At 43.7% G+C, this 26,722-nt stretch overlaps 1 protein-coding gene across 1 annotated transcript; it reads left to right on the forward strand.

Moving 5' to 3' along the window:
- Positions 1–3,677: 3,677 nt before the first annotated feature.
- Positions 3,678–6,811, forward strand: LOC132587148 (somatostatin-2-like). Its single transcript, XM_060259375.1, has 2 exons — positions 3,678–3,781; positions 6,361–6,811. Exons 1-2 carry the CDS (start codon positions 3,680–3,682, stop codon positions 6,583–6,585), a joined length of 327 nt encoding a protein of 108 aa, XP_060115358.1. The 5' UTR covers positions 3,678–3,679; the 3' UTR covers positions 6,586–6,811.
- The last annotated feature ends 19,911 nt before the right edge of the window (positions 6,812–26,722 follow it).

A 26,722-nucleotide genomic window follows, 5' to 3' on the forward strand; every position in this document is an offset into this window, starting at 1 on the left:
TAACGCCTTCTACTTGGGGCTGCCCCTGTGCCAAACTCGGCGGCTGCAGCTGGTGCAGAACGCAGCGGCTAGGCTATTGTTAGGGCTCCCAAGATGGGAGCACATACAGCCGGGGCTGCGCGGACTGCACTGGCTGCCGGTGGCGTACCGAGTTCGTTACAAGGTGCTGGTTATTACCTTTAAAGCCCTATATGGCCGAGGACCTGTCTACTTGAGGGACCGTCTCTCCCCGCATGAACCCCAGAGAGCGCTGAGGTCAGCTGGAAAGAACCAGCTGAATATCCCTGGGCCAAGGGAGGCCAGATTGAAGTCCACCCGGGATCGGGCCTTCTCTATAGCGGCCCCCCTACTGTGGAACCAACTCCCAGAGGAGGTATGGGCCCTGTGATGCTTAGATCAATTCTGCAGGGCCTGTAAGACCCACCTCTTTAAAACAGCCTTCACATAATACCGTGCCAAGAAAGTCCTGCTGGATATGTTCTATGTTTTAATCACTGGATTTTATGAAAGATCTTAATTATAGCACCATAATCTTAAGTCTAATGTAATTTTAATGATTTTAAGGATGATTTTATAACTGAAATTGTATATGAATTTATAACTGATTGCACATGGTTTTATTGTATACTGTATTTACATGTTGTGAGCCGCCCTGAGCCTGCTTGTGGGGAGGGCGGGATACAAATAAAAAGTTATTTATTATTATTATTATTATTATTATTATTATTATTATTATTATTATTATTATTATTATTATTATTATTATTATTTATTTAGTAGGCTTATATTCCACCCTTTGCTGTAAACGGGCTCAGGGCGGTTCACAACATACAATAATAGCAATAGAAACCTACAGATCAGAGTTAAAACACTACATTAAAATTAAACAAGTAAAAACAATAAGGCAATAAACAGAGTGCACCGCCGACGGGACGGGCACATCATACAAAGTAAACAGTTGTAGGCTCAGATTAAATGATGGTAATTGTAGTAAGACAGCACTGCGGAAGAGCACAATGTCACCACAAGGGAGGCCAAATGATGGGATAATAGGACGCCGCTGCCTCAGTTGTAAGTCCAGCGGTACAGCTGCATCTGGAGGGACAGTGGCTCAGTGGCAGAGCATCTGCTTGGGAAGCAGAAGATCCCAGTTTCAATCCCTGGCATCTCCACTAAAAAAAGGTCCAGGCAAATAGGCGTGAAAAACCTCAGCTTGAGACCCTGGAGAGCCGCTGCCAGTCTGAGTAGACAATACTGACTTTGATGGACCAAGGGTCTGATTCAGTATAAGGCAGCTTCATATATGTTCATCTTGCAGGTCCTGCGAAATGGCAGTAGCTCAGGTAGGACCCGGATCTCCACAGGGAGCTGATTCCACCAAGCAGGGGCCAAGGCTGAAAAGGCCCTGGCCTGGTTGAGGCAAGTCGGATGTCCTTAGGGCCAGGGGTGGTCAGGAGGTGTTGCGTAGCTGATGGCAATGACCTCTGGAGCATATATGGGGAGTATAATGAACCCCTCCTGGAACAGAGGTCCTCAGGATTCTGGTGAATAATAGGGAAAGAAAATACCGAAGAGCAGCCAAAGGCCTCTCAAAACTTTGGTGGAGAATTCTAGGACTTTCCTTAACCACAACTCCTCTCCCCAATTCTTTCTTCCTCTTCAGTCCTTGCAGTGTAATGGTTAAGAGTGCCAGATTGGTAACATGTACATTTATTTAAACATAATTGTCCCAAACTAAAATATTCAAGTACAACATTATATTCAGGTACAATATTTTAATGAAGTATCAGCTAACTAATATGTTGTCCCCAGCAGAAGTGTCCATATTACTAAGTCAAAATGCTAGATTTACTTAATAAATCCAGGAAGAGTAAAGAATATTATTTGATCTTTTTTTAAAAAAAAAAAGGTAACGGTAGTAAGCAGCAGTCGTTTCCAACTCTGGAGTGACGTCACATCACAACATTTTCACGGCACACTTTTTTGCAGGGTGGTTTGCCATTGCCTTCCCCAGTCTTTTACACTTTCCCCCCAGCAAGCTGGGTACTCCTTTTACCGACCTCAGAAGGATGGAAGGCTGAGTCAACCTTGAGCCAGCTACCTGAACCCAGCTTCTGCTGGGATTGAACTCAGGTCGTGAGCAGAGTTTAGGACTGCAGTACTGCAGCTTTACCACTCTGCACAACGGGACTGTTTACTTGATCTTAGGAGCACCTTCTGAAGTTTATATTTCTTTTGTTTTAAGACATTAAGTGCCTCATGAAATAAGACAAAGAAAGGGATGCTGGGAACATCTATTATGGTGCTTGTGATGTGAAAACTATGCTCTCTGTTTTCAAGGATATTAACAGATGCTGGAGGAAACTTAATTTGAATACCTGTATACTTGATCTTTTATACTTGATACTGTTCTTGTCAGTTAGATCTGGTCACTGACAGTAATAAAAGTGTTTTGAACTGAACTGTTGGGTGGAGAACAAGAAGGTATGCCAGATGAGGCGCAATTAAACCATTTGCCATAACTCAAATCTGCAGTCTTTTAGGCTGTTTCTCTGTGCTTTTGAATGAGGAACACAATGCACAATTAAGTCAATTGCCACCTTGGTGACAACAAGATGCATATGATGAATGAGAACACTTCATACTTCCTTTGCTAAATCCTTTGCTAAGTGGACTTGGGCAGATCAGTGTCTCCATAAAATAATCGCTGTATACAGGGCTTTTTTGTAGAAAAAGCCCAGCAGGAACTCATTTGCATATTAAGCCACACCCCTTCACACTAAGCCAGCCAGAACTGCATTCCTGTGCATTCCTGCTCAAAAAAACAGCCCTGGTTATATATGACTTTAAGGTTATTTTCTAGTGATTTCATCATGGTATGTTTTGAATGCTTTTGAACTGCACCTCCTCCACGATTCTCTCATTGTGATTTCAGGTAAGTGTCCTAAGCAGACAGCACTAATGTCCAGAAAAGCAACAATAACCACCAAACTCAGCAAACCAGTATGCGGTGGTATGTCTCTTCTGTTACCAGACCAGCGGCATACGTTCCAATATACTCTTAACGCTCTTGACGCATTCATTTGCCTGCTTTCTCCCAGAATTGAATCGAAACAATAACCTTATAAACGTAGCTTCTTATTCTTGCTCGCATCTATTAAAACATTTCCTTCTATTTTATGTTTGCATACCAATTTGCTGTTCAGCCTCTGCCTTATATGTATGGACTGATACATCTCATTTCATTCTCTCTGACAAAGTGTGCATGCACACAAAAGCTCACGCCCTGAATAAAACTTATTTGGTCTTTAAGGTGCCATTGAACACCAAACTCAGAGACCTTGTTGCACACCTGGCTGGGTTGCCTGAACACACTGGAAGAAGCTTCTTTGCAAAGAACAACAGGACACACTCCGCGAGTGCAGCTATAATCCTCCTCCACCTTTCGTTCATATCAATCCCTCAGGCTTGTCAGTTTTTTTGGAGGGGGGGGGGTCTTTCACGGTCCTCTCCCTCCTCCAGCATCCTTCTGCTGACAGGCGTCTCATTGTCCTGTCTCTACCCTGCGCGTCACTTTGCACTTTCCTGGGAGGGCTTTATAAAACGAGCTGCAGCCACCTTCTGAGAAAGAATCGGACCGAGAATCAGCACCGTCTCATCCAGAGAGCTTCCATTCATCATGCAGTTGGTGGGCAGCCTTGTTGCCGTGCTTCTGCTGGTCTGGAGTGTGAGAGCATCGGCACTCCCCGGAGAGGACAAGTTTTCGGTCCAGAGCAGTAAGGTGAGTCAAAAAGAAGGGCATTGCTTCAGGGTTTGCTATGGGGAGCAGTGGGGGTGTCCTCGCCAGCTTTGGAGTATTCTGGCTCTTTTAAAACGATGTTGGGACTCGCTGAGTGGCTAAGGGTCATGCACAAGAAGGGCTTTTTAAAGAAAAAGAAAAGGGAAGAGGCACAAATACCATGGCAAAAGGGAGAAAGGGACAGAGTTCTGAGCAAAGAGGAGGAAGAGAAGAGCCAGGAGATGGAGAAGAGGGAGGTAAGTAAAGGAGAAGGATGGAAAGAAGAGAAAGGGAGGGAAGAAGGGATTGCTGGAGTTTATAGTGCCCTGAGAAATGGGAATGTGTGTGTTATGTGCTGGCAAGTGACTTAATCTCCTGTCATTAACACTGACTATGAGAAAAAGGAAATCTGAGAAAAAAAGAGAAGAGGGAAAAAAGAAGGTGGAAAAGAGAAGAGACGAGGGAGAATTTTTTTTTTTAAAAAAAGAGGAAAAGTAAGAATACTTAGTTGGAAAGAGTCCTTTTGCTCCTAAATTGGAGTCTCTGTTGCTGCCTGGGTTTTTTCCGGGATAGTCTGTGTTTCTGGCACATCCTTCCTATCTGAACTTTTGATCAGACAGGCTGAAAAGCAGCAAATTGTGAGGACCATGGAGATGACTGGGGTGGGTTTTGTGAATTGTCGCTGCAGAAGTTGCTTCTCATCCCAACTTTTGGGATCTAATCTCTGAAACTATTAGTATTGTAATGTATCACTGTTCTATATCCACAGCCAAGGTAGTTGGAGACAGGTCTTAAAAATCCATTTTTAAGCTATCATCTACATGTCCAGGCACTTCACTTCCTGTTAACAGGTAGACGATGTGAAGAAACCTAAGAGGTGCAGCTCTACCCCAGGTTGAAAATGCAGTCTTAAGGAAAACTGCTCCTGTTGGATTTTTGCCTGTTGAAGGTTGCAAAGGTACAGGAATTTTGGCCCATTCCAGTCACAGTTGCAGAAGCAGATTGAAATACAAATGACTGTTTTGTCTGACTTAAGGCTGCCAGCTAAATGTGAGGGTGGGGGAGAGTCCTGCCTCTTTAATAGAGGTTTAATAAGTGGAAATGTGCAATGGATGCTCCTCATGACATGAAGGTTAAATAATATTATTTTCTCATGGATGCTGATCAAACTGGTATTTATTAAAGGGGGAGTCAGAGTTTAAAAGTTGGCAGCCCCAGCGGTAACCTACATCAAACCATCACTGTGGCTGTTTAGGGATAAATTATGTAGCTGAAGTCATGGAACTCTAGAATCAAGTCATTCGGTTCTCCAATACTTGGAGGAGGTGGAATTTGCCATCAGATGACAGCTAACTTATGGCAAGGACCCATAGGGTTTTCAAGGCAAGAAACAAACAGAAGTAGCTCAGTAGCAATTACTTCTGGGTTTCCAGGCTGTTAATAAAGGCAGAAAAGCTGGTCTACTGCAAAGTGGCCTCAGGGCAAACCAGATAGAAAGGAGAGGGTACCACGGAAGGAGTACTGCATTCTGTTAAAAAAAATAAATGATGTAGACAATTTCCTGGGAGGCGATCACTTTCCTTTGTGCTTGTTATTTCAATTATCACATATGTGTGTCTCAGCAAGAGAAATTCACACTGGCCTTGTACAATGTGATACTAAATTATAGCTCAGAAGCTGGACACAAGAGATGGCAGCAAGAATCAGGCAAAAATTACCGGTATGTTCTCTGAACCTTGTAGGGATTTGGTTAGGCAAAGCAGAACTCATCAGCCAATAGTATCGCATTCGGAAATTTTGGGTTATCTTTCTGATTTATTCAAACCAGTTACCTGAAAACAAGCATGTTTGGGTGACTACTTCATCCCTAGAAATGTTTGGCTTGATAAGAACAGTAGGAAACGAAAACAAGTAGTTAGGCAGAAACGATGTGAGTTTTGTAATCATAATACTAGAACCAATTTGGACAAACTGTTATAGCCAGGGTTCTCTCTAAGCTGAGTTAGTGTGAACTAGCTCACAGATTTTTAGCCTCTGGCTCACATATTTTTGTCTTAGCTCAGGAAAAACGGCCCCAGAGCAAGCTAATTTATGCAGCGGCTCACAACTTTAACGTCAGTAGATCACGACGTTGAATTTTTGTTTACAAGACTCCACAGCTTAGAGGGAGCATCGGTTATCGTTTAAGAAGGATTTCAAACATTTAAGTGCAATAAAGATAAAATAGGATACAATTCATGGCTGGGAATGCAGGTAACTTGCATGGTCGTTTTTTTTAAGGCAGGGGCTGAGTTACATTGGTCAGTTCTGGAGAACAGAGGACTTCCTATGCATCACCTGTCATGCAGAGATGGGAGAAGCAGCGCTTGCTGAGATTCCCTCTTCTGCAAAAATGAAAGAGAGAAGTTTCACTGCATCTTGCCACCCTGGGGGCAACTCTCCGTAGGCCTAGGCATGCCACTTGGAATGCCCCACCACCTTCCCCCCCCCGCCCCCGCACACACAATCACAAAGTGTGTTCATACTGTCCAGCAAGAGAGATAGCCTCACCACCTCCTGCCTTTCTCCCTCTCCCACCACAGGAGCAGTTCAAAGCCCGGAAAGGCCTGATCCTCAAAATGCTGGCAGACCTGCTGGACGAGGTGGACACGCACCATGAGACCACGGCTGCCTTTGTTTCGGATGATCCGCTTGCAAGCGAGCTGGAGGAAGAGCACTCGATACTCGAGCAGTTATCCCAGACCACCCAGCGGGACCGCAAAGCCCCCTGCAAGAACTTCTTCTGGAAAACATTCACCGCTTGCTAGCACCGCCTCCAGTCCCGTCCTTCCCTTCGCCAGCCCTTTCTTGCCTCTGGACGTGGGGCCCTCTGGCTCGCCTCCTACGTAACGGTTGCCAACTGACCAGAAAAATAATCCCCAGCCTGGTTTGATCCTATGCCTTTAGCAGAAGTTTGCTATGCAGACATCAGCAGGAAAAGTTTTCCCTGGCTTGGAGCCAACTGCGACCACCTGCTTATCGCTGCAGATCAAACAGCCACAGGGCAGGGGCGGATGGCGGTCTAAGTTTTGGCAACTTTCCTCCTTGTTCCTTGCCCCCCCCTTCTCTGATTTCCTTAGAATATAACACTTCTGCCCGCCAGTGTAAAATAGCATCTGCCTACCTGTGTTTACTTCCTCTTGTTCAATGAAGCAAACGTTGGTTGTATTCTGGTTCCATTTGCAAATAAAGCATGGCCTTGGGACACAACTTCCTTGTGTGGTCTCAGTGTGTGGTGAAAGACCGGGCCGGGGTGGGGTGGAGCTTCCTGGCTATGATCTGGGACACGCCTTCAAAGCTGAACATTCTGACTGTCTCAGAACTTCAATTGGCCACACATGAATGGGAGCTTTGCTACATCTAGGTCAGCACTGTCCCCTCAGGTTGGCACTTGGCAGCAGCTCTCTGGGATCTCGGGCAGAGGTCTTTCAGATCACCTACTGCCTTGGGATTAGCTCTCCTGCTATGTCCCCCAAAGGGCATTAGGATCAGTGGGCAAGAACCTGCTGGTTGTCCCCAGCCCAAAAGATATCCAGTTGGCCTCCGTCAGGGCCAGGGCCTTCTCTGCCCCGACCCCAGCCGGGTGGAATTCTCTGCTGGGTGACATCCATCCCCTGCCTGATCTATTAAAGTTTCTTGGGGCATGTTGGTGGTGGAATCAACTGCCAGAGGAAGTGAGGGCCCTGCGGATCCTTGCGCAGTTCCGCAGGGCCTGCAAGACTGTCCTCTTCTGGCTGGCATTTAACTGTCACGGTGCCTGTATTTTAGGGAAGTGGAAGAAAGGCCGTAGCCACTGAATTAGCACCGAACTAATATTCTGTTCTTAACTGTTTTAACTATTGAATACCTTGTTTTATTGTTGAATGTGTAATTTTAATACTTATTAATTTTAATTGTTTGTTGGGATTTTATGCTGTGAGCCGCCCTGCTTCGACGAGGAGGGTGGGATATAAATCAAATAAATAAATAAAAATGTAAGGCAGAGGTGTTCCACCCGGCCTTTGGATTAGGCCAGTGATGGCCTCTTTACATCTGCCTGGCATCCTGCTGGAATGGCCTTGGGTCAGCCATAGCTCTTGTAGTTGTCCTTGAAGGGGCATCTGCTGTGAGAGCCCTCTCAGCCCCACCCACCTCATAGGGTGTCTGTTGGGGGAGGAAGGTAAAGGAGATTGTGAGCCGCTCTGAGATTCGGAGTGGCGGGCGGGATATAAATCCAATATCATCATCATCATCATCATCATCCTTCCCTTTTCCCATGGCTGAATGCTAGCACTGCCATCTTGTTTTAAACTGCTTAAAAGTTCTGAATGTTTAAATATTGAGCGATTTCCCACACAGCTTACCGAGGAGCGAAGTCCCTCCTCACCGCGCAGCGTCTGCTCGGATTTCCCACCAACTGCTCCGCGGATTCAGGAAATGCCGCACCTTTTTTGTCTCAAATGGAAATTGCTAAAACCCTAGTTTACGTTAGCAATGCAAAAGGTGCGGCACTTCCTGAATCCGCGGAGCAGTTGGTGGGAAATCCGAGCAGACGCTGCGCGGTGAGGAGGGACTTCGCTCCTCGGTAAGCTGTGTGGGAAATCGCCCGTTGTGTTTTTATGGTTTTAACCATAAATCCTCCAAGCGCTTACAGGGCTCTTCTTACAGGGCCTGTTGTAAGCTCCAGGAGGATTGGCGACGTCAGGGGTGTGTGGCCTAATATGCAAAGGAGTTCCTGCTACAAAAAAGCCCTGGTTTTAACTTGCTTTACATTGCATTGACTCAAATTGTTGTAAACTACTCTGAGCCCCACATAAGCAGGGAAGGGCAGTCCAAAAAATCTAATTTAACTAGAGATGCCAGGGATTGAACCTGGGCCTTTCTGCATGCCAAACAGAGGCTCTACCACTGAGCCATGGCCCCTTCCTGTTCAATACAAGAAAGTCAAAGCCAAAGCATCCCTCACAGGTAGCTTGATTTGAAAGCCTTCAGTAACATCCCAGTCTCCACTATAGAGTAACTGGGTCCATCGTCTGGAGACATATACGTATGAAGAAGCCATCACTGATTTAGCAACACTGTTATAACCGTTAACATTTTCAGTAAATGAACAGCCGCTCTCCAGGGTCTCAGCCTCAGGCTGAGGTCTTTCCCATCACCTCCTGCCTGGTCCTTTTAACTGGAGAAACTGGGGATTGAACCTGGGACCTTCTGCATGCCAAGCAGATGCTCAGCCACTGAGCTATAGCCCCACTTCATGGCTCTCCAGGGTCTCAGGCTGAGATCTTTCCTATCACCTCCTGCCTGGTCCTTTCCACTGGAGATGCCGGGGATTGAACCTGGGACCTTCTGCATGCCAAGCAGATGCTCAGCCACTGAGCTATAGCCCCACTTCATGGCTCTCCGGGGTCTCAGGCTGAGGTCTTTCCCATCACCTCCTGCCTGGTCCTTTTAACTGGAGAAACTGGGGATTGAACCTGGGAGCTTCTGCATGCCAAGCCGATGCACAACTCCAGAGTTACGGTCCCTCCCCAACTTTACAATAAGAATAGATGGATTCAGGGATGATCATTTTATCAATGTCTAATTGTCATGATTGCTAAATGGAAACTCTGCCTTCGCAACTGAACACACATGAACCGGTCTTATACTGAATAAGACCTTTGATCTGTCAAGTTTAGCCTTTGTCTATTGAAACCGGCAGTGGTTCTCAGGCATTGGTTCTCAATGCAGGCTTTCCCATCACCTCCTGCCTGCTCCTTTTAACTGGAGATGCCAGGGATTGAACCTGGGACCTTCTGGGTGCAAAGCAGATGTTCTACCATTGAGCCATGCCTCATCCCTGTTCATTACAAGAGAATCTTGTACATTACAAGAGAACTAGAGTATCCCTCAGAAGGAGCTTGGCTTGAAGACCTTCAGTAAGATCCCAATCACCATTCTGGGGCAATTGGTTCCATTGCCCTCCACCATGTGGAGACATATACATATGAAGAAACCATCGCTGAGCTTCTAGCATCACAGTTATTGTCTTAAAGTTTTTCAGTAGTCTCACATGAAGCTGCCTGATACACACAAAAATATTATAAAACAATACAAGCAGCATAAATTCCATTAGGGCATAAGCAACAGCAAAGGCATAAAAACCACAGGGGGGGGAACACAAAAACAGCACGGGTTCTGAAAAGGCAATGAGCAAGCAAATGAAAAAGGACTAGTGGTGGAAGGCCCAAATTTGGGTTACCAACTTCTAGGTGGGGCCTGGATTCCTCCCAGAATTACAACTTAGCTCCAGAAAAGGCCACGAGTCCAGTGGCACCTTAAAAGACTGACAAAATTTGTGGCAGGGGGAGCAGCTTTTGGGAGTCGCTGATCACTTCTTCACATACAGCTTCAGACTACACAGATCACTTTGCCAGGAGGGAATAGCAGCACAGAGGGTAGATTCTAGGTCAAACATGACATCCCTGCAAAGATTCTTCCCCCTTCACAAACTTCACTCCCAAATCTCCAGGAATTTCCCAAGCCAGAGTTGGCAAGCCTAGCTCAAGCAGTCAACAGGAGCCACAGCTAGGGTTGCCAGCCTCCAGGTGGGATCCGGAGTTCTCTCTGAATTACAAGCGAAATCCAGACTTACAGAGATCCTTTTCCCCTGGATAATGTGGCTGCTCAAGAAGAAGGGTGGACCCTATGGTAACACATCTCTACTAAGATCTCCCCCCTTCCCAGGGGCCACTCCCAAATCTCCAGGAATTTCCCAACCTGGAGTTGGCAACTCTAAGCCAGGCTCCAAAAACCTATGTCTCTGCCAGTGTTCCCTCTAAGCTGAGATAGCATGAGCTAGCTCACAGATTTTGAGCCTCCAGCTCACACATTTTTGTCTTAGCTCAGGAAGGAGCACACTGATTCATGCAGCAGCTCACAACTTTAATGCCAGGAGCTCACAAAATAGAATTTTTGCTCACAAGACTCTGCAGCTTAGAGGGAACAAAACTATTTCAGACCCTGCTTCAAGTCTCGAGTCCCGCTGAGATGCTGGCTGGGATCAAAGAAGCAAACATTCATGTCTGCCTTTTGGTACAGCTCCTTATGGCCCGGCCTCTCTCCATCAGCATCTCTTTCCAATTCTCTCCCTCTCTTCCATCCATAATAACTTGCATCCATCTTCTTGAAGCATTTTGAAACCATCAAGTAGCCAAGACAATTCCTCTTCAATGCTCACGCATGCCATATATTTAATACAAAAAGACTGTTTTCAAAAAAAGAGAGTGAGCCCTATATGTGATGGTCAGTGCAGCCATCTTGAAATAATATGGATGCTCTAGGAATGCCAACCTCCAGGTGGGACCTGGAGATCCCCTGGAATTGCAGCTCATCTCCAGACTGCAGAGATCAGTTCCTCTGGAGCAAATTGCTGCTTTGGCTCTAGGGCATTGGACCCACTGAGGTCACTGTGCTCCCCAAATCTCCAGGAGTTTCCCATCTGGCAACCCTACCCCTCCATCCCCTTCTGCTGGCTAGGGGGGAGCTTGCAACCCTAAGTGGATCTGGGGCCAATTAGATGGGGGACCTTCTAGGAAACCCCATGGACACAACCTTGAGTTCTACAAAAGGATGGTAACAAGCTAAGAGAGCCAGTGTGGTATAGTGTGCAGACCTTTATCTGAGAGAACTGGATTTGATTCCCCACTCCTCCACATGCACCTGCTGTATGACCTTGGGTCAGTCAGAACTCTCTCACAGCTTTTCTGCTCAAGAGCAGTTTCTGTCAGAGCTCTCTCAGCCCTACCTAAGAACATAAGAGAAGCCATATTGGATCCTGTCCAACACTCTGTGTCACACAGTGGCCAAAAAACCCAGGTGCCATCAGGAGGTCCACCAGTGAGGCCAGGACACTAGAAGTCCTCACACTGTTACCCCTCCCAAGCACCAAGACTGCAGAGCATCACTTGCCCCAGACAGAGTTCCAACAATGCGCTGTGGCTAATAGCCACTGATGGACCTCTGCTCCATATGTTGATCCAATCCCCTCTTGAAGCTGGCTATGCCTGTAGCTGCCACCACCTCCTGTGTTAATTCCACGTGTTAATCACCCTTTGGGTGAAGAAGTACTTCCTTTTATCAGTACTAACCCGAGTGCTCAGCAATTTCATTGAATGCCCACGAGTTCTCGTACTGTAAGAAAGGGAGAAAACGACTTCTTTTTCTATCTTTTCTATCCCATGCATCATCTTGCAAACCTCTATCATGTCAACCCGCAGTTGACGTTTCTCCAAGCTAAAGGATCCCAAGCGTTTTAGCCTTTCTTCATAGGGAAAGTGCTCCAACCTTTTAATCATTCCAGTTGCCCTTTTCTGCACTTTTCCCAAAGCTATTATATCTTTTTTGAGGTGCAGTGACCAGAATTGCACACAGTATTCCAAATGAGACCGCACCATCGATTTATACAGGGGCATTATGATACTGGCTGACTTGTTTTCAATTCCCTTCTTAATAATTCCCAGCATGGTGTTGGCCTTTTTTATTGCAATCGCACGCTGTCTTGATATTTTCAGAGAGTGATCTACCACGACCCCAAGATCTCTCTCTTGGTCAGTCTCCGCCAGTTCAACAATTCAGTTCGTCCCCAAACCCCACTCTCTACCATGTTCAACCCTTAAAACACCTGAAAGGTTAATATGCAATTAAAGGGCCAAACATTAAAAACAAAGTGTAAAATAAATCATAAACCAACATACATGTATTTATTGTAGAAAGCTAAAACCATTTAAGGGCCCATCTTAAGCCTCTATCCTATGTACAATCATAAAACCACAATGGGAACCCACTCAACTTGACCTGACGCATTTCGACCTAGATTGGTCTTCTTCAGACGTGAGAAAGGTAAGTACACATATTGGCTCATAATACAGAATAGAATAAAACAATAGAACAATGTTGGACCACAAGGAAATTTAATGAGTTGGCACGTAGGCTCTGACCTTACACCTACCTTGATCAATTCTGGACCATGTGGCATACAATAAGACACTGGAAGCAATATGTATGCCCTTGATTAAGACATAAGGCTGTAGAATAAGAGGCCTCAAGAATATCTCTAAGCCTTTGTCGCTTCATTAAATTTCCTTGTGGTCCAGCAGTGTTCTATTGTTTTATTCTATTCTGTATTATAAGCCAATATGTGTACTTACCTTTCTGACCTCTGAAGAAGACCAGTCTAGGTCGAAACGCATCAGGGCAGGGTGGAAGCAGCCAAACATCCCTCCAGCATACTTGGCACCAAATTACGACACCAGTTTGGTGTAGTGGTTAGGTGCATGGACTCTTATCTGGGAGAACCGGGTTTGATTCCCCGCTTCTCACAGCTGCTGGAATGGCCTTGCATCAGCCATAGTTATCGCAGGAGTTGTCCTTCAAAGCGCAGCTGCTGTGAGACCCTCTCAGCCCCACCCACCTCACAGGGTGTCTGTTGTGGGGGGAGAAGATACAGGAGATTGTGAGCTGCTCTGAGACTCTGATTCAGAGAGAAGGGCGGGGTATACATCTGCAGTCTTCTTCTGGCAACAGCTGGATGGCAGTAGCCACCTCTGGTGGCTTAGAGAAATACAGAGCTGAAATACACAGAAATACTGGCTGGAGATGATTTATTTTGATTGGTGTTAGCTCCTTTGGAACCTGTATTGGTTTGGAGAGACTGTGAGTTACTGAGTCACTTAACGAGAGAATGATAAACCTGGCTAGCCAGAGAAAAAGGAGAGCCAGTCTACTGACTCATATCTAGGTCTTTGGTTATTCTCTTTTTTAAAACATATTTTTATTCTTTTTTTAAAAAAATAATAGGGGTACAGAAATGAGGAGGTATATAGGGGGATAGAAGCAGAAATAATGGCATAGGAATATTTACATTAAACAAGGAGATTCGTATAATATATAGTACCTTACACAGAAATAAAATGTATTAATAGAAAATACTTTTGAGGTGATAAATTCGATATTAGCATACCACTGGTCATACTTTGCTCTGTGGATCTGGCTCGTACAAACTATATTAAGAAGATAACAACTTGTTAAATATGTATTAAATATATACTAGAAAGAAAAAAAAATGAGTATTTTCTTCCACTTTTCACTAGTTATTTAACTGCATCAAATGGTCCAGGCCTTATATAAACGTCATTTATACATAGATCTTTATGATTTATGTCTCCCTCCTCAATTTCCCCTGGAATTCTGTAGTCCACTTCCTTTTGTTATTCTCAACTTCCTTTGCTGATCTTGAGCTCTCTCTCAAAGACTCCTCCTTAACATGTAGAACATCTACCTTCTCTAATGGGAACAGCCTGGCTATAGCAGAACCCTGTTACAGCCAGTGGCTGGTGTGCACTGAGGCTGGTTTGCAGCGTGCAAAGGGGACCATTTCACCTGGCACAGGTGCCGTAGGCTGGAGGAAAGCTTCAAGCAGACCAGGGGGGCTCAAGCTTCCCCCCACCCCACTCCAGCTCAATAGTAACTCTGAGCTTTCTGCTATTTTGGAAAGCAGGAGTGAGAAACGGTGGCTTAGCTTCATGCTGATTAGAAATAATGCAACTCAAACCCTCATCTGAGGTTCACAAGCCAACCGCTGGCTCATTTTTCCCCCACTGCAAAAAACAGCAGTTGAACTCCAGAGGCTGCTACTGAAAAGACAGAGATTGTCTTGGAGTTTCTTTCACACTGTGCAAGTAGGAATCCCCTCCAGAAGAATCAACAGGAATGCATCCCGGGGTGCCCCCCTGGTCATTCTCAGCAGGACATCCTGGCACCAGCCAGGGAGGGACGGTCTTTGTGCTCGTTTGGTATAGTGGTTAAGTGTGTGGACTCTTGTCTGGGAGAACCAGGTTTGATTCCCCACTTGTCCATATGCAACTGCATGCTGACCTTGAGTCAGTCATAAGAACATAAGAGAAGCCATGTTGGATCAGGCCGATGGTCCATCCAGTCCAACATTCTGTGTCACACAGTGGCCAAAAAACCCAGGTGCCATCAGAAGGTTCACCAGTGGTGCTAGAAGCCCTCCCACTGTGCCCCCCCCTCACACAAGCACCAAGACTGCAGAGCATCACTTGCCCCAGGCAGAGAGTTCCAACAATACGCTGTGGCTAATAGCCACTGATGGACCTCTGCTCCATATGTTGATCCAATCCCCTCTTGAAGCTGGCTATGCCTGTAGCTGCCACCACCTCCCGTGGCAGTGAATTCCATGTGTTAATCACCCATTGGGTGAAGAAGGACTTCCTTTTATCCGTTCTAACCCAACTGCTCAGCAATTTCATGGAGTGCCCATGAGTTCTTGTCTTGTGAGAAAGGGAGAAAAGCACTTCTTTCTCTGCTTTCTCTGTCCTGTGCATAATCTTGTAAACCTCTATCATGTCACCCCCTCAGTAAGGGCTGGTTAGTTCTTATTGCTCACCTGCCTCCATGGCTGGGCGGGGCGTCCCAGCTAGCTGCCTGCTGTTCTCTGTTTTGTCCAGTGGGTGATGCTGAGTGAAGACCCTCTGCCTGCAGTTTCAAGAGGTGAGGACCCCATAGCAGGTGGAAGGCTATCTTCATGTTTGAGAAGACGTGTGTTTCTAATCTCTGCATCAAAAAAAGTCGTCTTTTGAAATTCTTGGTACTTGGGAGTGGGAGAGAGAGAGATGCTGAAACTGCACAGCAGTGGCTGTAAGCTCGACCCCAATCTCCCCTCTGCAGATAACCCCTTGGGCCTTGTCCGACGCTTAGCTGTTAATGCCATGAAGAAAGATATCACGCTGAACATTAATTTCTCTTGCCCAATGATCCAGCAGCCCCAGTCAAAGGCGCGCGTGCATCTTTTCTTTGCCCCTAGCATGTTGGGATGGATTCCTGTGGATAACCAGGAGTGAAACGAATGCAAGGCTCCAGCAGACCCCGGAGAGAGAGAGATGAGCCATGCAGCTGGAATCTTTTGCGGAAACGAGGCATCAATAACATACCCTGACAAAGAGCGAAACACCAAAGAGAAACGTGCCCTTTGCAAGGGGAGGAAAAAACCTCAAGGGGTCGTGTTGACTGAATCGCTCATTTAGCTTGGGGAGCTGGGGGTGTTGGGAACAAAACTTCAGCTCCTTTCAGCTGACTTTACTGCAACGGTGTTGACGGTTGGACTGATGGAACTTGGAATTCAAAGCAGCCACACAAAAAGCCTCCTAAGGATTCTTGGACCAGTGATTGCCAACCTTTTTTGGGATGGTGACCTATACATCCAAATTTCTATAGAATCCTAGAGTTGGAAGGGACCTCCAGCGTCATCTAGTCCAGCCCCCTGCACAATGCAGAAAACTCACAAATACCTCCCCCTAAATTCACAGGATTTTCATTACTGTTGGATGGTCATCTAGCCTCTGTTTAAAAACCTCCAAGGAAGGAGAGCCCACCACCTCCCAAGGAAGCCTGTTTCACTGAGGAACCGCTCTAACAGTCAGGAAGTCCTTCCTACTGTTGAGCCGGAAACTCTTCTGATTTAATGTTAACCCATTGGTTCTGGTCCTTCCTTCTGGAGCCACAGAAAACAATTCTGCACCATCCTTTAGATTACAGCCCTTCAAGTACTTGAAGATGGTGATCCTATCACCTCTCAGCTGCCTCCTCTCCAGGCTAAACATGCCCAGCTTCTTCAACCTTTTCTCACAGGACTTGGTCTCCAGACCCCTCACCATCTTCATCGCCCTCCTCTGGACCTGTTCCAGCTTGTCTATAATCTTCTTAAAATGTGGTGCCCGAAACTGAACACAATATTCCAGATGAGGTCTTACCAGAGCAAAGTGATACCATCACTTCAAGTGATCTGGACACTATACTTCTGTTGATACAGCCCAAAATTGCATTTGCCTTTTTAGCCACCGCATCACACTGTTGACTCATGGTGCAGTGACCCATCCAGAGCTTGTTTTTTGGGTGCCCTAGACAAACTATCACCTTGGCACCCATCTATTCCAGCATTTCATTTTCTATAGTGCCTATCCAGATGTTTTTGAGAAACCAAAAAACATCACACCAAGCGTGCAGCTGCTGCACCCCCCTACGATGCCCAGCCTCCTTCTCATTATCATGAACTATAATAAAGTCCAGAACGCCTTCTCAGGAACCAAATTTAAACAGTTCATTCAGGAAACCACTGTCTTCAAGATAGTTTCAGAGGGTAGCCATGTTAAGCATGCAGTAGATAATTCTGGTTTATGTAAGCATCATCTGAAAGAGTTTTTTGTATTGCCATTGTCTTATTGGTTTTAATCTGCTTAATCTGATTGTGGATATATTTACTGGAATTGTTGTTCACTGCCCTGAGCCCCCTGCATGGGGAGAAGAAAGAAAGAAAGAAAGAAAGAAAGAAAGAAAGAAAGAAAGAAAGAAAGAAAGAAAGAAAGAAAGAAAGAAAGAAAGAAAGAAAGAAAGAAAGAAAGAAAGAAAGAAAGAAAGAAAGAAAGAAAGAAAGAAAGAAAGAAAGAAAGAAAGAAAGAAAGAAAGAAAAGCTAGCTTTGGCTTTTAAAAGCTTATTTGGTGTATTTACCAGTTTGGTGTAGTGGTTAACTGCACGGACTCTTATAAGGGAGAACTGGGTTTGATTCCCCACTCCTCCACTTACAGCCGCTGGAATGGACTTGGGTCAGCCATAGCTCTCGCAGGAGTTGTCCTTGAAAGGGCAACTGCTGTGAGAGCCCTCTCAGCCCCACCCACTTCACAGGGTGTCTGTGTGGGGGGAGAAGATATAGGAGATTGTAAGCCACTCTGAGTCTCTGATTGAGAGAGAAGGGCGGGGTATAAATCTGCAGTTTTCTTCTTCTTATACCCTAGAAACCTCATTGATCTTTAAGGTACTACTGGACCCAAATCTAGCCTGTAGGTGTCGGTAGCTGGCAAGTCTTGGCCTAAACCTGCTGAACTGTAGGATTGCCTTCCCCGATTACCAGCTCACTTTTTCTGGCTCTTCTCTGCATGCCTCACAAGTACAGCAAGACCAGGAGAGAGTTGGGGAGAGGAGGCTGTAAGGTCACAACTCGCAGCCTCTCTCCCAACCCCCAGAAGATGAGCCCAGAGCTGTTTCCCACCTGGTTCTGGTCAAGGTTTCCTCTAAGCCTCAGAGCCTTGTGAACAAAAATTCTACTTTGTGAGCTACTGCCATGAAAGTTGTGAGCTACTGCATAAGTTATTGTGCTCTGGGGCCATCCTTCCTGAGCTAAGACAAAAATGTGTGAGTTGGGGGCTAAAAATCTGTGAGCTATCTCACACTAACTCAGCTTAGAGGGAACACTGGTTCTGGTGACACTAAGTGAGATACTTTCTCAGAGGGCTCCTTCCCTGTTTTAAGCTGCCTTGGATATCGTTTTATAGGAAAGAACGGATTAGAATTGTTGAAATATATAAAGAAGTCCGGAGCTGATTGGAAGGAGAGACACAGTTGAGAGAGGGGGAAATCGTGGTCCCTCAATTCCCTTTCCTCTGATGCCCCTATGCTTTATCAGACTGGATGTAGAGAAAAATTGTGTTCTCTAAATTGCCTTGGAAGATAGAAGAGGCATGTAAAGCAAAGAGAGCCAGTTTGGTGTAATGGTTAAGTGCATGGACTCTTATCTGGGAGAACTGAGTTTGATTCCCCATTCCTCCACTTGCAGCTGCTAGAATGGCCTTGGGTCAGCCATAGTTCTTGCAGAGGTTGTCCTTGAAAAGGCAGCTGCTGTGAGAGCTCTCTCAACCCCATCTACCTCACAGGGTGTCTGTTGTGGGAATGGGAAGTAAAGGAGATTGTAAATTATTCTGAGATTCAGAGTGAAGGGCGGGGTATAAATCCAATAGCATCTTCTTCTTCTTCTGTCTCTAAATCATGAGTCAGTAAACTAATTTCCCAATTCCAGTTCACACAAGCTACCCGCAGTCTTATCTATGCCTCGTACCTGAGCTGTTAGCATGCTGGTGAGCATTCCATGACACCATATCGTCAGCCAGACGTGGATGGCTAGCAGATAATATATGTGAGCTGAAAACAAGCAAACAAACACGAACCCCAGGAAATTGTGGAAATTGCCTTTTTAAACTGTTTTGCTGTGTATAAAGAATGTTGCTCTGTTAACTGCCCACTGCCAAGATACGGTAACAGGCTTCAGCAAGCAAATCGGTATCCCAAATGGCAGGGAACAAGAAGACAGGTTTACCCACCGTGGGGAGCTGGCAGATCGGAGGACACCAGCTGATAGTCTCTCTGGCGGAGTGGAAAATCCAAACCTGACCTGAGCTGGTGGCTTGGGAAGATAACGGACTGCCAGAGGGGTGGAAAGCTTGCTTGGGGAAGCAGAAACCCCAGGAATGCCGGATAATCGCAGGGGAGGGGTCTGAAGGGAAGCAGCTGACTCATATGCCAGGTTGTGCAGCTGAGGCACAAGGCGCTGGGAGAAGATGAGGATCAAAGGCAGCCTCTGAGTTTTGTTTTTTTGGGACTGAAGCAGATTCAGAGCTGCCGGGTATCCCTGAGCGATCAGAAAGCGGGCTTTTTTATAGACGGCTGCAGATTTAAACCCCACCCTTCTCTCTGAATCAGAGCCTCAGAGCTGCTCACAATCGCCTGTATCTTCTCCCTCCCACAGCAGACACCCTTTGAGGTGGGTGGGGCTGAGAGGGCTCTCATGGCAGCTGCCCTTTCAAGGACAACTCCTAAGAGAGCTATGGCTGACCCAAGTCCATTCCAGCAGCTGTAAGTGGAGGAGTGGGGAATCAATCCCGGTTCTCCCAGATAAGAGTCCGCACACTTAACCACTACACCAAACTGGCTCTGGCCCCTTGGTAGTAATCTACTTATTTACAGGTGTACAGGCTATGCAGACAATATAAGAACATAAGAGAAGCCATGTTGGATCAGGCCAGTGGCCCATCCAGTCCAACACTCTGTCCCAGAAGAACATAAGAAAAGCCCTGTTGGGCACTTCCGGGGAGGAAAATGGCGAGCTGAGTTGTCTCTCGTAACGGGAGCAAGCTGAAGGTCTTGTTCGGGGTAGTGGAGGGCAAACCAAAGCCCACTGCCTACCTTTCTCAGTGAGAGAAAGGTCCAAGACTTGCACTAAAAACTTTAGAAGAGATTTACCTTGGCTGAAAAGGAGCTTTGGAGAAGGGTCCTTTGAGGCTTTGAGGAGTCTCAGAAGTTTGCAAAATTATCGTCTGCAAGATCTCTCAGAGCCATGGATTTGGCATAAGCTCGTCACGATCCTAACCTTCTGGGACATTTTTAAACAACTAAAGTCTTGGAAGACCAGTGGAACTTGGATAAACAGAGGAAAAAAGGTACAGAAACTCTTCTTTCACTCCGGAGCTATTTACAGACTAAAGAGACGTTTTAAAGGTGGAAATAAGGGGAAAATATAAAACTTGCAAGTAGAAGAAGGGAAGGGTGAAGTTTGGACTATTTTGACATAAAAGACAGTGTTAAAAACTGCTAAAAATTGAAGAGAAATCATTGTTGTGTCTACTTACGATTTGTGGAATGTAAACAACCATACTGCGCAGGAATATACTGGAACAGTCCTCTAACTCTACTGAGCAAGACAGGAAGTGCGTCAAGCAATCTATAAGGTTGAAGGTGACAGAGACAGGAAGCAGTAAAGAAAAAAGCCTACTCTACATCATAGAGAAACATCGGCAGCCATTGCTGGGAGGTCCAATTTAAAACATCGTTTTAAAAAGATTTGGGACTTTAAAAAGTGACAGAAACGACAGGGAAAAGGGTAAGAAGATAAGAACTATTGACTACATTATTGGTGGGCTCCTGGGGTGATTTTAAAAGGGGAAAAAAATCTTTAAAAGGAGAAAAAATCGCGGCCGCCATTTTGGATTTTTTAAAGACTTTTTTGTTAAATATCTTTGCTTTGGGGGCTCAGAAACCAGCGAAATTGGGCTTGCTGGAAAGGGCAAGCCCTGCTCTATTGAACCTGACTGTCAGATTTTAAATTGGTGAGGTCAAAAATTTCGTCATTTTTTTAAAGGGGAAAAATTCTTCAAAAATTTATATCTGGGCCTGGGAAGCTCAGAAGAAAACAGAACAAAGTTTAATTGAGAGAGAAAATTTAGACCTTCTGAACTTGGTAGTCAAACTTGCAAATTGTGCGACGGAAATTTTTGGTATTTTAATTGCATCCCCCTTGCTCTTTGCTTAAATGTCAGAGCCCAGGCAGCTCCGAACAAGAGCCCTTTCATTAGAAAAAATGCAAGACCAAATGGAGGCTATGGAAGCCAGGATTATGAAAGGAGTTAAGAAAATGATGGAAGAGTTGAAGGAAGAACTTACTACAGTGATTAAAAAAGAAGTGGATGACCTCAAAAACCAAATTGGGAAAATAGACAAGAAAGTACAGGAGGTGGAGGAGAAAGTTAAAACACATGATACCACCTTGCTGAAAGTACAAGAAAAAGTGACGATTCACGACTGCAAATTAATGGAAAATCAGCTACGTTTGAGAGGAGTACCTGAGGAAGAGAATGATGATTTGAAAGGATATATAACAAACATAATCGCAGAATTCTTAGAAGAAGACCCTGATAAGACTAAAAGCATGTATGATCACATGTATAGAGTCAACTCGTTATATGCCAAAAAAAATAACTTACCAAGAGATGTGGTTGTAAGATTCATGACAAAGGAAATGGTGGGAAGGATTATGAAGAGAAACTTTGAACAATCATTGATAGTAAGAGGTAGCAGAGTGAGAATTATGAAGGAGCTACCGAAAGAAGTGATAAATGACAGGAGAACATATAAAAAGTTGACAGAAAAATTGAAAGACAATGGCACAAGGTATAGATGGATAATCCCCGAGGGTGTGAGCTTTGAACTTCAGGGGAAGAGAGTCACGATCACAAATGCCCGAGAACTGAGGAGATTTTTTGAAGAAAATAAAGAATTTGCACCATGATGGATTACAAACTATTGTCTTGGAATGTTAATGGACTAAATTCACCACAAAAAAGAAGGGCAACTTTTCATTGGATTAAAAAGCAAAATTGTAATATAATTTGTTTGCAAGAAGTCCACATTAAACAAAAGGATTATAAATTTTTATGGAACAAACAATTGGGAAGGGAATTTTTTTCGTTAGCTGACCAGAAAAAAAGGGGAGTAGTTTTTTATATTAAACAAGACCTGGAGCCAAAATTGGTATTTAAAGATAAGGATGGAAGATTTGTAGCAGTGGAAATAACATCAAATGGGAAAAAAACGCTGTTATTGGGACTATATGCACCTAATGGTGCAAAAGATGTTTTTTTTAAAGACATTACACAACAACTAGATGAGTTGACCTACGATCAAATACTCTTAATGGGAGATTTTAATGGAACAGTTGAGAACTCATTGGATAGATCCGGAGGGGAAAAAAATAGTGGAAAAGAAGGAAAATTGCCAAAGTCTTTTTTTGAATTAGTAAAACAGGAAAATTTGGAGGACATATGGAGAAAGTTTAACCCTGAAGTGCGGGACTATACTTTTTTTTCTGCAAGACATAAGACATTTTCTAGAATTGACATGCTATGGGGAACCAGAGATTTAGGCCTCATAACAAGAAAGATAGAGATTTTGCCTAAAATTGGCACTGACCATAACCCAATAATGTGGATTACAAAACTGTCCAAAAGATTGAGAAGATGGAGATTGAATGAAGACTTGCTACAGAACAAAGAAACAGTGACTTTCCTAGGAAAAGAAACTAAAGAATTTTTCCAAGTGAATGATAAAGAAGATATCGATTTTCAGACGGTCTGGGATGCTTATAAAGCAGTAATGAGAGGGTTGCTGATTACTTTGAACAATAAAGATAAAAGGGAAAAAGAAAAACAACTACTGGATATTCAAAATGAAATAAAGAAAAAAGAAAGAGAGCTGAGGAAAAGACCAGGGAAAAAGAAAATTCTAAGGGAAATTTCAATATTGCAAACGCAACTAAGACATTTATTAAACAAAGAAGTAGAATGGAATTTGAAAAGGCTCCAGCAAAAATCGTTTGAAGGAGCAAATAAGACGGGGAAATACTTGGCGTGGCAGCTGAAAAAAAAGAGGGAAAATAAAATAATTAATAGAATTGTGATAGATGAAAGAGACGTAGTTACTCAAGAGGGAATAAAAAGAGAATTTTTTAAGTATTATGCCAAGCTGTTTAAAGGTGCTGAAGTAAAGAGAAAAAAGATAGATGAATATCTACAGAAAATAAAAATTGAGCCATTAACTGAGAATATGAGAAAAATTTTGAATGACCCAATTGAAAAAATAGAAATTGAGGCAGCAATCAACGTGATGAAAAATGATAAAGCTCCCGGGCCAGACGGTTATACAGCCAAGTATTTTAAAATGTTTAAAGATGAATTAATACCAAAATTACAGAAGCTGATGAATGCAATAAGAGTCAAAGGGAAGGTACCAAATACATGGAAAGAAGCTGTTATTTCTTTGATACCTAAAGAAGAAAGAGATGTTACAAATGTGAAAAATTACAGACCAATTTCACTTTTGAACAATGATTATAAAATATTTACAAGAATTCTGGCAGAACGTCTTAAGCAATATTTGATAAATTTTATAAAAGAGGACCAAGCCGGTTTTCTTCCCAAAAGACAAATAAGAGACAATATTAGAACTGTTGTAAATATTGTAGAATATTATGAAAGACATCCAGAAAAGGAAGTAGCGCTATTCTTTGCGGATGCAGAAAAAGCATTTGACAATTTAAATTGGGACTTTATGTTTGCAGTGATGGAAAAAATGGAGCTTGGAGAAAGTTTTATAAGAATGATAAAGGCAATATATTCTGAACAAAGTGCAAGGCTGTGCATCAACGCAGATCTTACAGATGAAATGAAAATTAGTAAAGGTACCAGACAAGGCTGCCCGCTTTCGCCATTGCTGTTTATAATGACTCTTGAAATTTTACTAATGCAGATTCAAGAAGAAAAAGATTTAGAAGGACTACAAATAAAAGGATTTACCTATAAATACAGAGCATTTGCAGATGATATAATGTTTATAAATGAAAATCCTTTACAAGTTACACCTTTGTTGTTAATGAGAATACAAGAGTTTGGGGAGTTGGCGGGACTTTATATAAACAAAGAAAAATCAAAAATCTTATGTAAGAATATGCAGAAAAATAGACAACAAGAACTACAAAGACTAACGGGTTGTGAAGTTACCTCTAAGGTAAAATACCTAGGGGTAGAGATAACAATGAAAAATATTGATTTGTTTAAGAACAATTATGAAAAGCTATGGCGTAAAATAGAAGAAGATATGCTAAAGTGGAACAAGCTCAATTTGTCACTGTTGGGTAGAATAGCTGCAGTAAAAATGAATATTTTACCAAGGATTATGTATCTGTTTCAAACCATCCCCATTGTGAAAGATGCTAAGCAATTTGATAAATGGCGAAGAAAAATTTCGGAATTCGTGTGGGCCGGGAGGAAATCTAGAATTAAAATGAAAGTCCTGATAGATGCGAAAGAGAGAGGTGGATTCCAATTACCAGATTTGAAACTGTATCATGAAGCAATTTGTTTAGTATGGTTAAAAGAATGGATAACGTTATTAAATAAAAAACTTCTAATGTTAGAAGGCCATGGAAAAAAATTCGGCTGGCATGCATATTTGTACTATGAAAAAAAGAAGATGGACGGTCTTTTCTCTCACCATTATATAAGGAGTAGCTTATTAAATGTGTGGATAAAGTACAAGAAATATGGTGATGAGAGGAGACCTTTATGGATAGTGCCGGCTGAAGTGATAAAGTTAACGGCCAAAACAGTCAAGGAAAAACAACTATCATACAACCAGTTACTAAAAATACAAAGCGGGAAAATAGAATTGAAAACTGCAGAAGAACTAAACTATAAATATGATTGGTTTCAAATGCAACAAATAAAAAGTTTGATGGAGAATGATATCAAAGCTGAAGGAATAAGGAAAGAACAAACAGAAATGGAAAGAGTTCTGCTTGGAGATAATGAGAAATTAATTTCAAAAGTGTACAAATTACTTTTACAATGGGCTACAGAAGATGAAGTAGTGAAATCTCAAATGATAAAATGGGCAATTAATGTAAATAAAGAAATAAAGATGGAATCTTGGGAATATCTGTGGAAAAATTCCATGAAACTCGCAACATGTCATAGTATTAAAGAGAACTGTTTTAAGATGATGTATAGATGGTATATGACTCCAAAAAAATTAGCAAAGATGAACAATAAGATGCCAGATAGGTGCTGGAAATGTAAAAAGCATGAAGGTTCTTTCTACCATATGTGGTGGACTTGTGAAAGAGCTAAAATGTTTTGGCAAATGATTCAACAAGAGATATCTAAGATCCTGGGATATGAATTCAATAAAGAGGCAGAGACTTTTCTGCTGGGATTACAAATGGAAAAATTTCCAAAAGAAGATAGAACATTAATATGGTACTTGCTCTCAGCTGCTAGGACATTGTATGCGCAGTTGTGGAAGCAAGAAAAAATACCAGAAAAATGGGACTGGATTATGAAAGTTATGTCATGGAGTGAAATGGACAAATTAACAAGAAAATTAAGAGACTGTGATTTAGAACTTTTTAACCAAGAGTGGAAGAAATTCAGAAGATATGTAGAGAAAGAGTGGAAAATAAAAGGACATTGGACAATTTTTGAGGATTAAGATTTTTAAGATAACAATATAACTCTTGAAGGGGGTTCTTCTTCCCTATGTTTCTTTTTTGTTTCGTTTTTTTTCTTGATAGTTAAGGGTACCTTTAATATCTGTTTTTTTAAAGAAAATAACACTGGCGGGGGTCAAGTAATTGGGGGAGGGGTGGGAGAAAGTAAGATGTGGGGTAGAATGATGGTCTTTTTCTTAATATATATTAAGCTTTTTATAAGTTGTAGTTATAGTTCTACTACCATATGTTACTAATAAAATTGTTTATTCATAAAGAAAAGCCCTGTTGGATCAGGCCAAAGGCCCATCCAGTCCAACACTCTGTTTCACATAAGAACATAAGAGAAGCCATGTTGGATCAGGCCAATGGCCCATCCAGTCCAACACTCTGTGTCCCAGAAGAATATAAGAGAAGCCATGTTGGATCAGGCCAATGGCCCATCCAGTCCAACACTCTGTGTCCCAGAAGAACATGAGAAGCCATGTTGGATCAGGCCAATGGCCCATCCAGTCCAACACTCTGTGTCACAGAAGAACATAAGAGAAGCCATGTTGGATCAGGCCAATGGCCCATCCAGCCCAACACTCTGCATCACACAGTGGCCAAAATACACACACACACACACTGTGGCTAATAGCCACTGATGGACCTCTGCTCCATATATGAGTTTCCCCTTGTATGGCTGTGACTCCACTCAACAAACAGGACTTTCTTCTAGGGTTGCCAGCCTCCAGGTGAAGCCTGGAGATCTCCCACTTTTACAACTGGTCTCCAGCTGCCAGAGATCAGCTCCCCTGTGGAAAATGGCTGCATGGAAGAGTGGACTCTAGGGCATTGTGCCATGCTGAGGCACCCCCAACATCTCCAGGTACTTTCCAGAACAGACCTGGCAACCCTACTTTCTTCCCATCTCATGGAAGGAGAGACAATAGAGTGCAGGGGGTACACAGGCAAGCAGTGCTTGTTCTACAGCAGGGGTGGCCGAACTGTGAGCCACATGATGCTCTTTCACACATATTGTGCAGTTCCCGGAGGTGAAGGAGGAACTTAATGCAGTCTTACTCTCAAGTAAGTGTGCTTAGTATCAGGACCTCAGTCAGCCTCTGAGCGCTGACCCATGGATAGGAGACTATTTCTGCCATGTGTGAAGTGGGGAAGGAGGGGGAAATAGGCAGGCTTGCAAGCTCTTCTCCTCCACCACAGAGGTTGCTCAGAGACC

Source organism: Heteronotia binoei, chromosome 18 (genome assembly GCF_032191835.1).
Source record: "Heteronotia binoei isolate CCM8104 ecotype False Entrance Well chromosome 18, APGP_CSIRO_Hbin_v1, whole genome shotgun sequence".
NCBI classification, from domain to species: domain Eukaryota; kingdom Metazoa; phylum Chordata; class Lepidosauria; order Squamata; family Gekkonidae; genus Heteronotia; species Heteronotia binoei.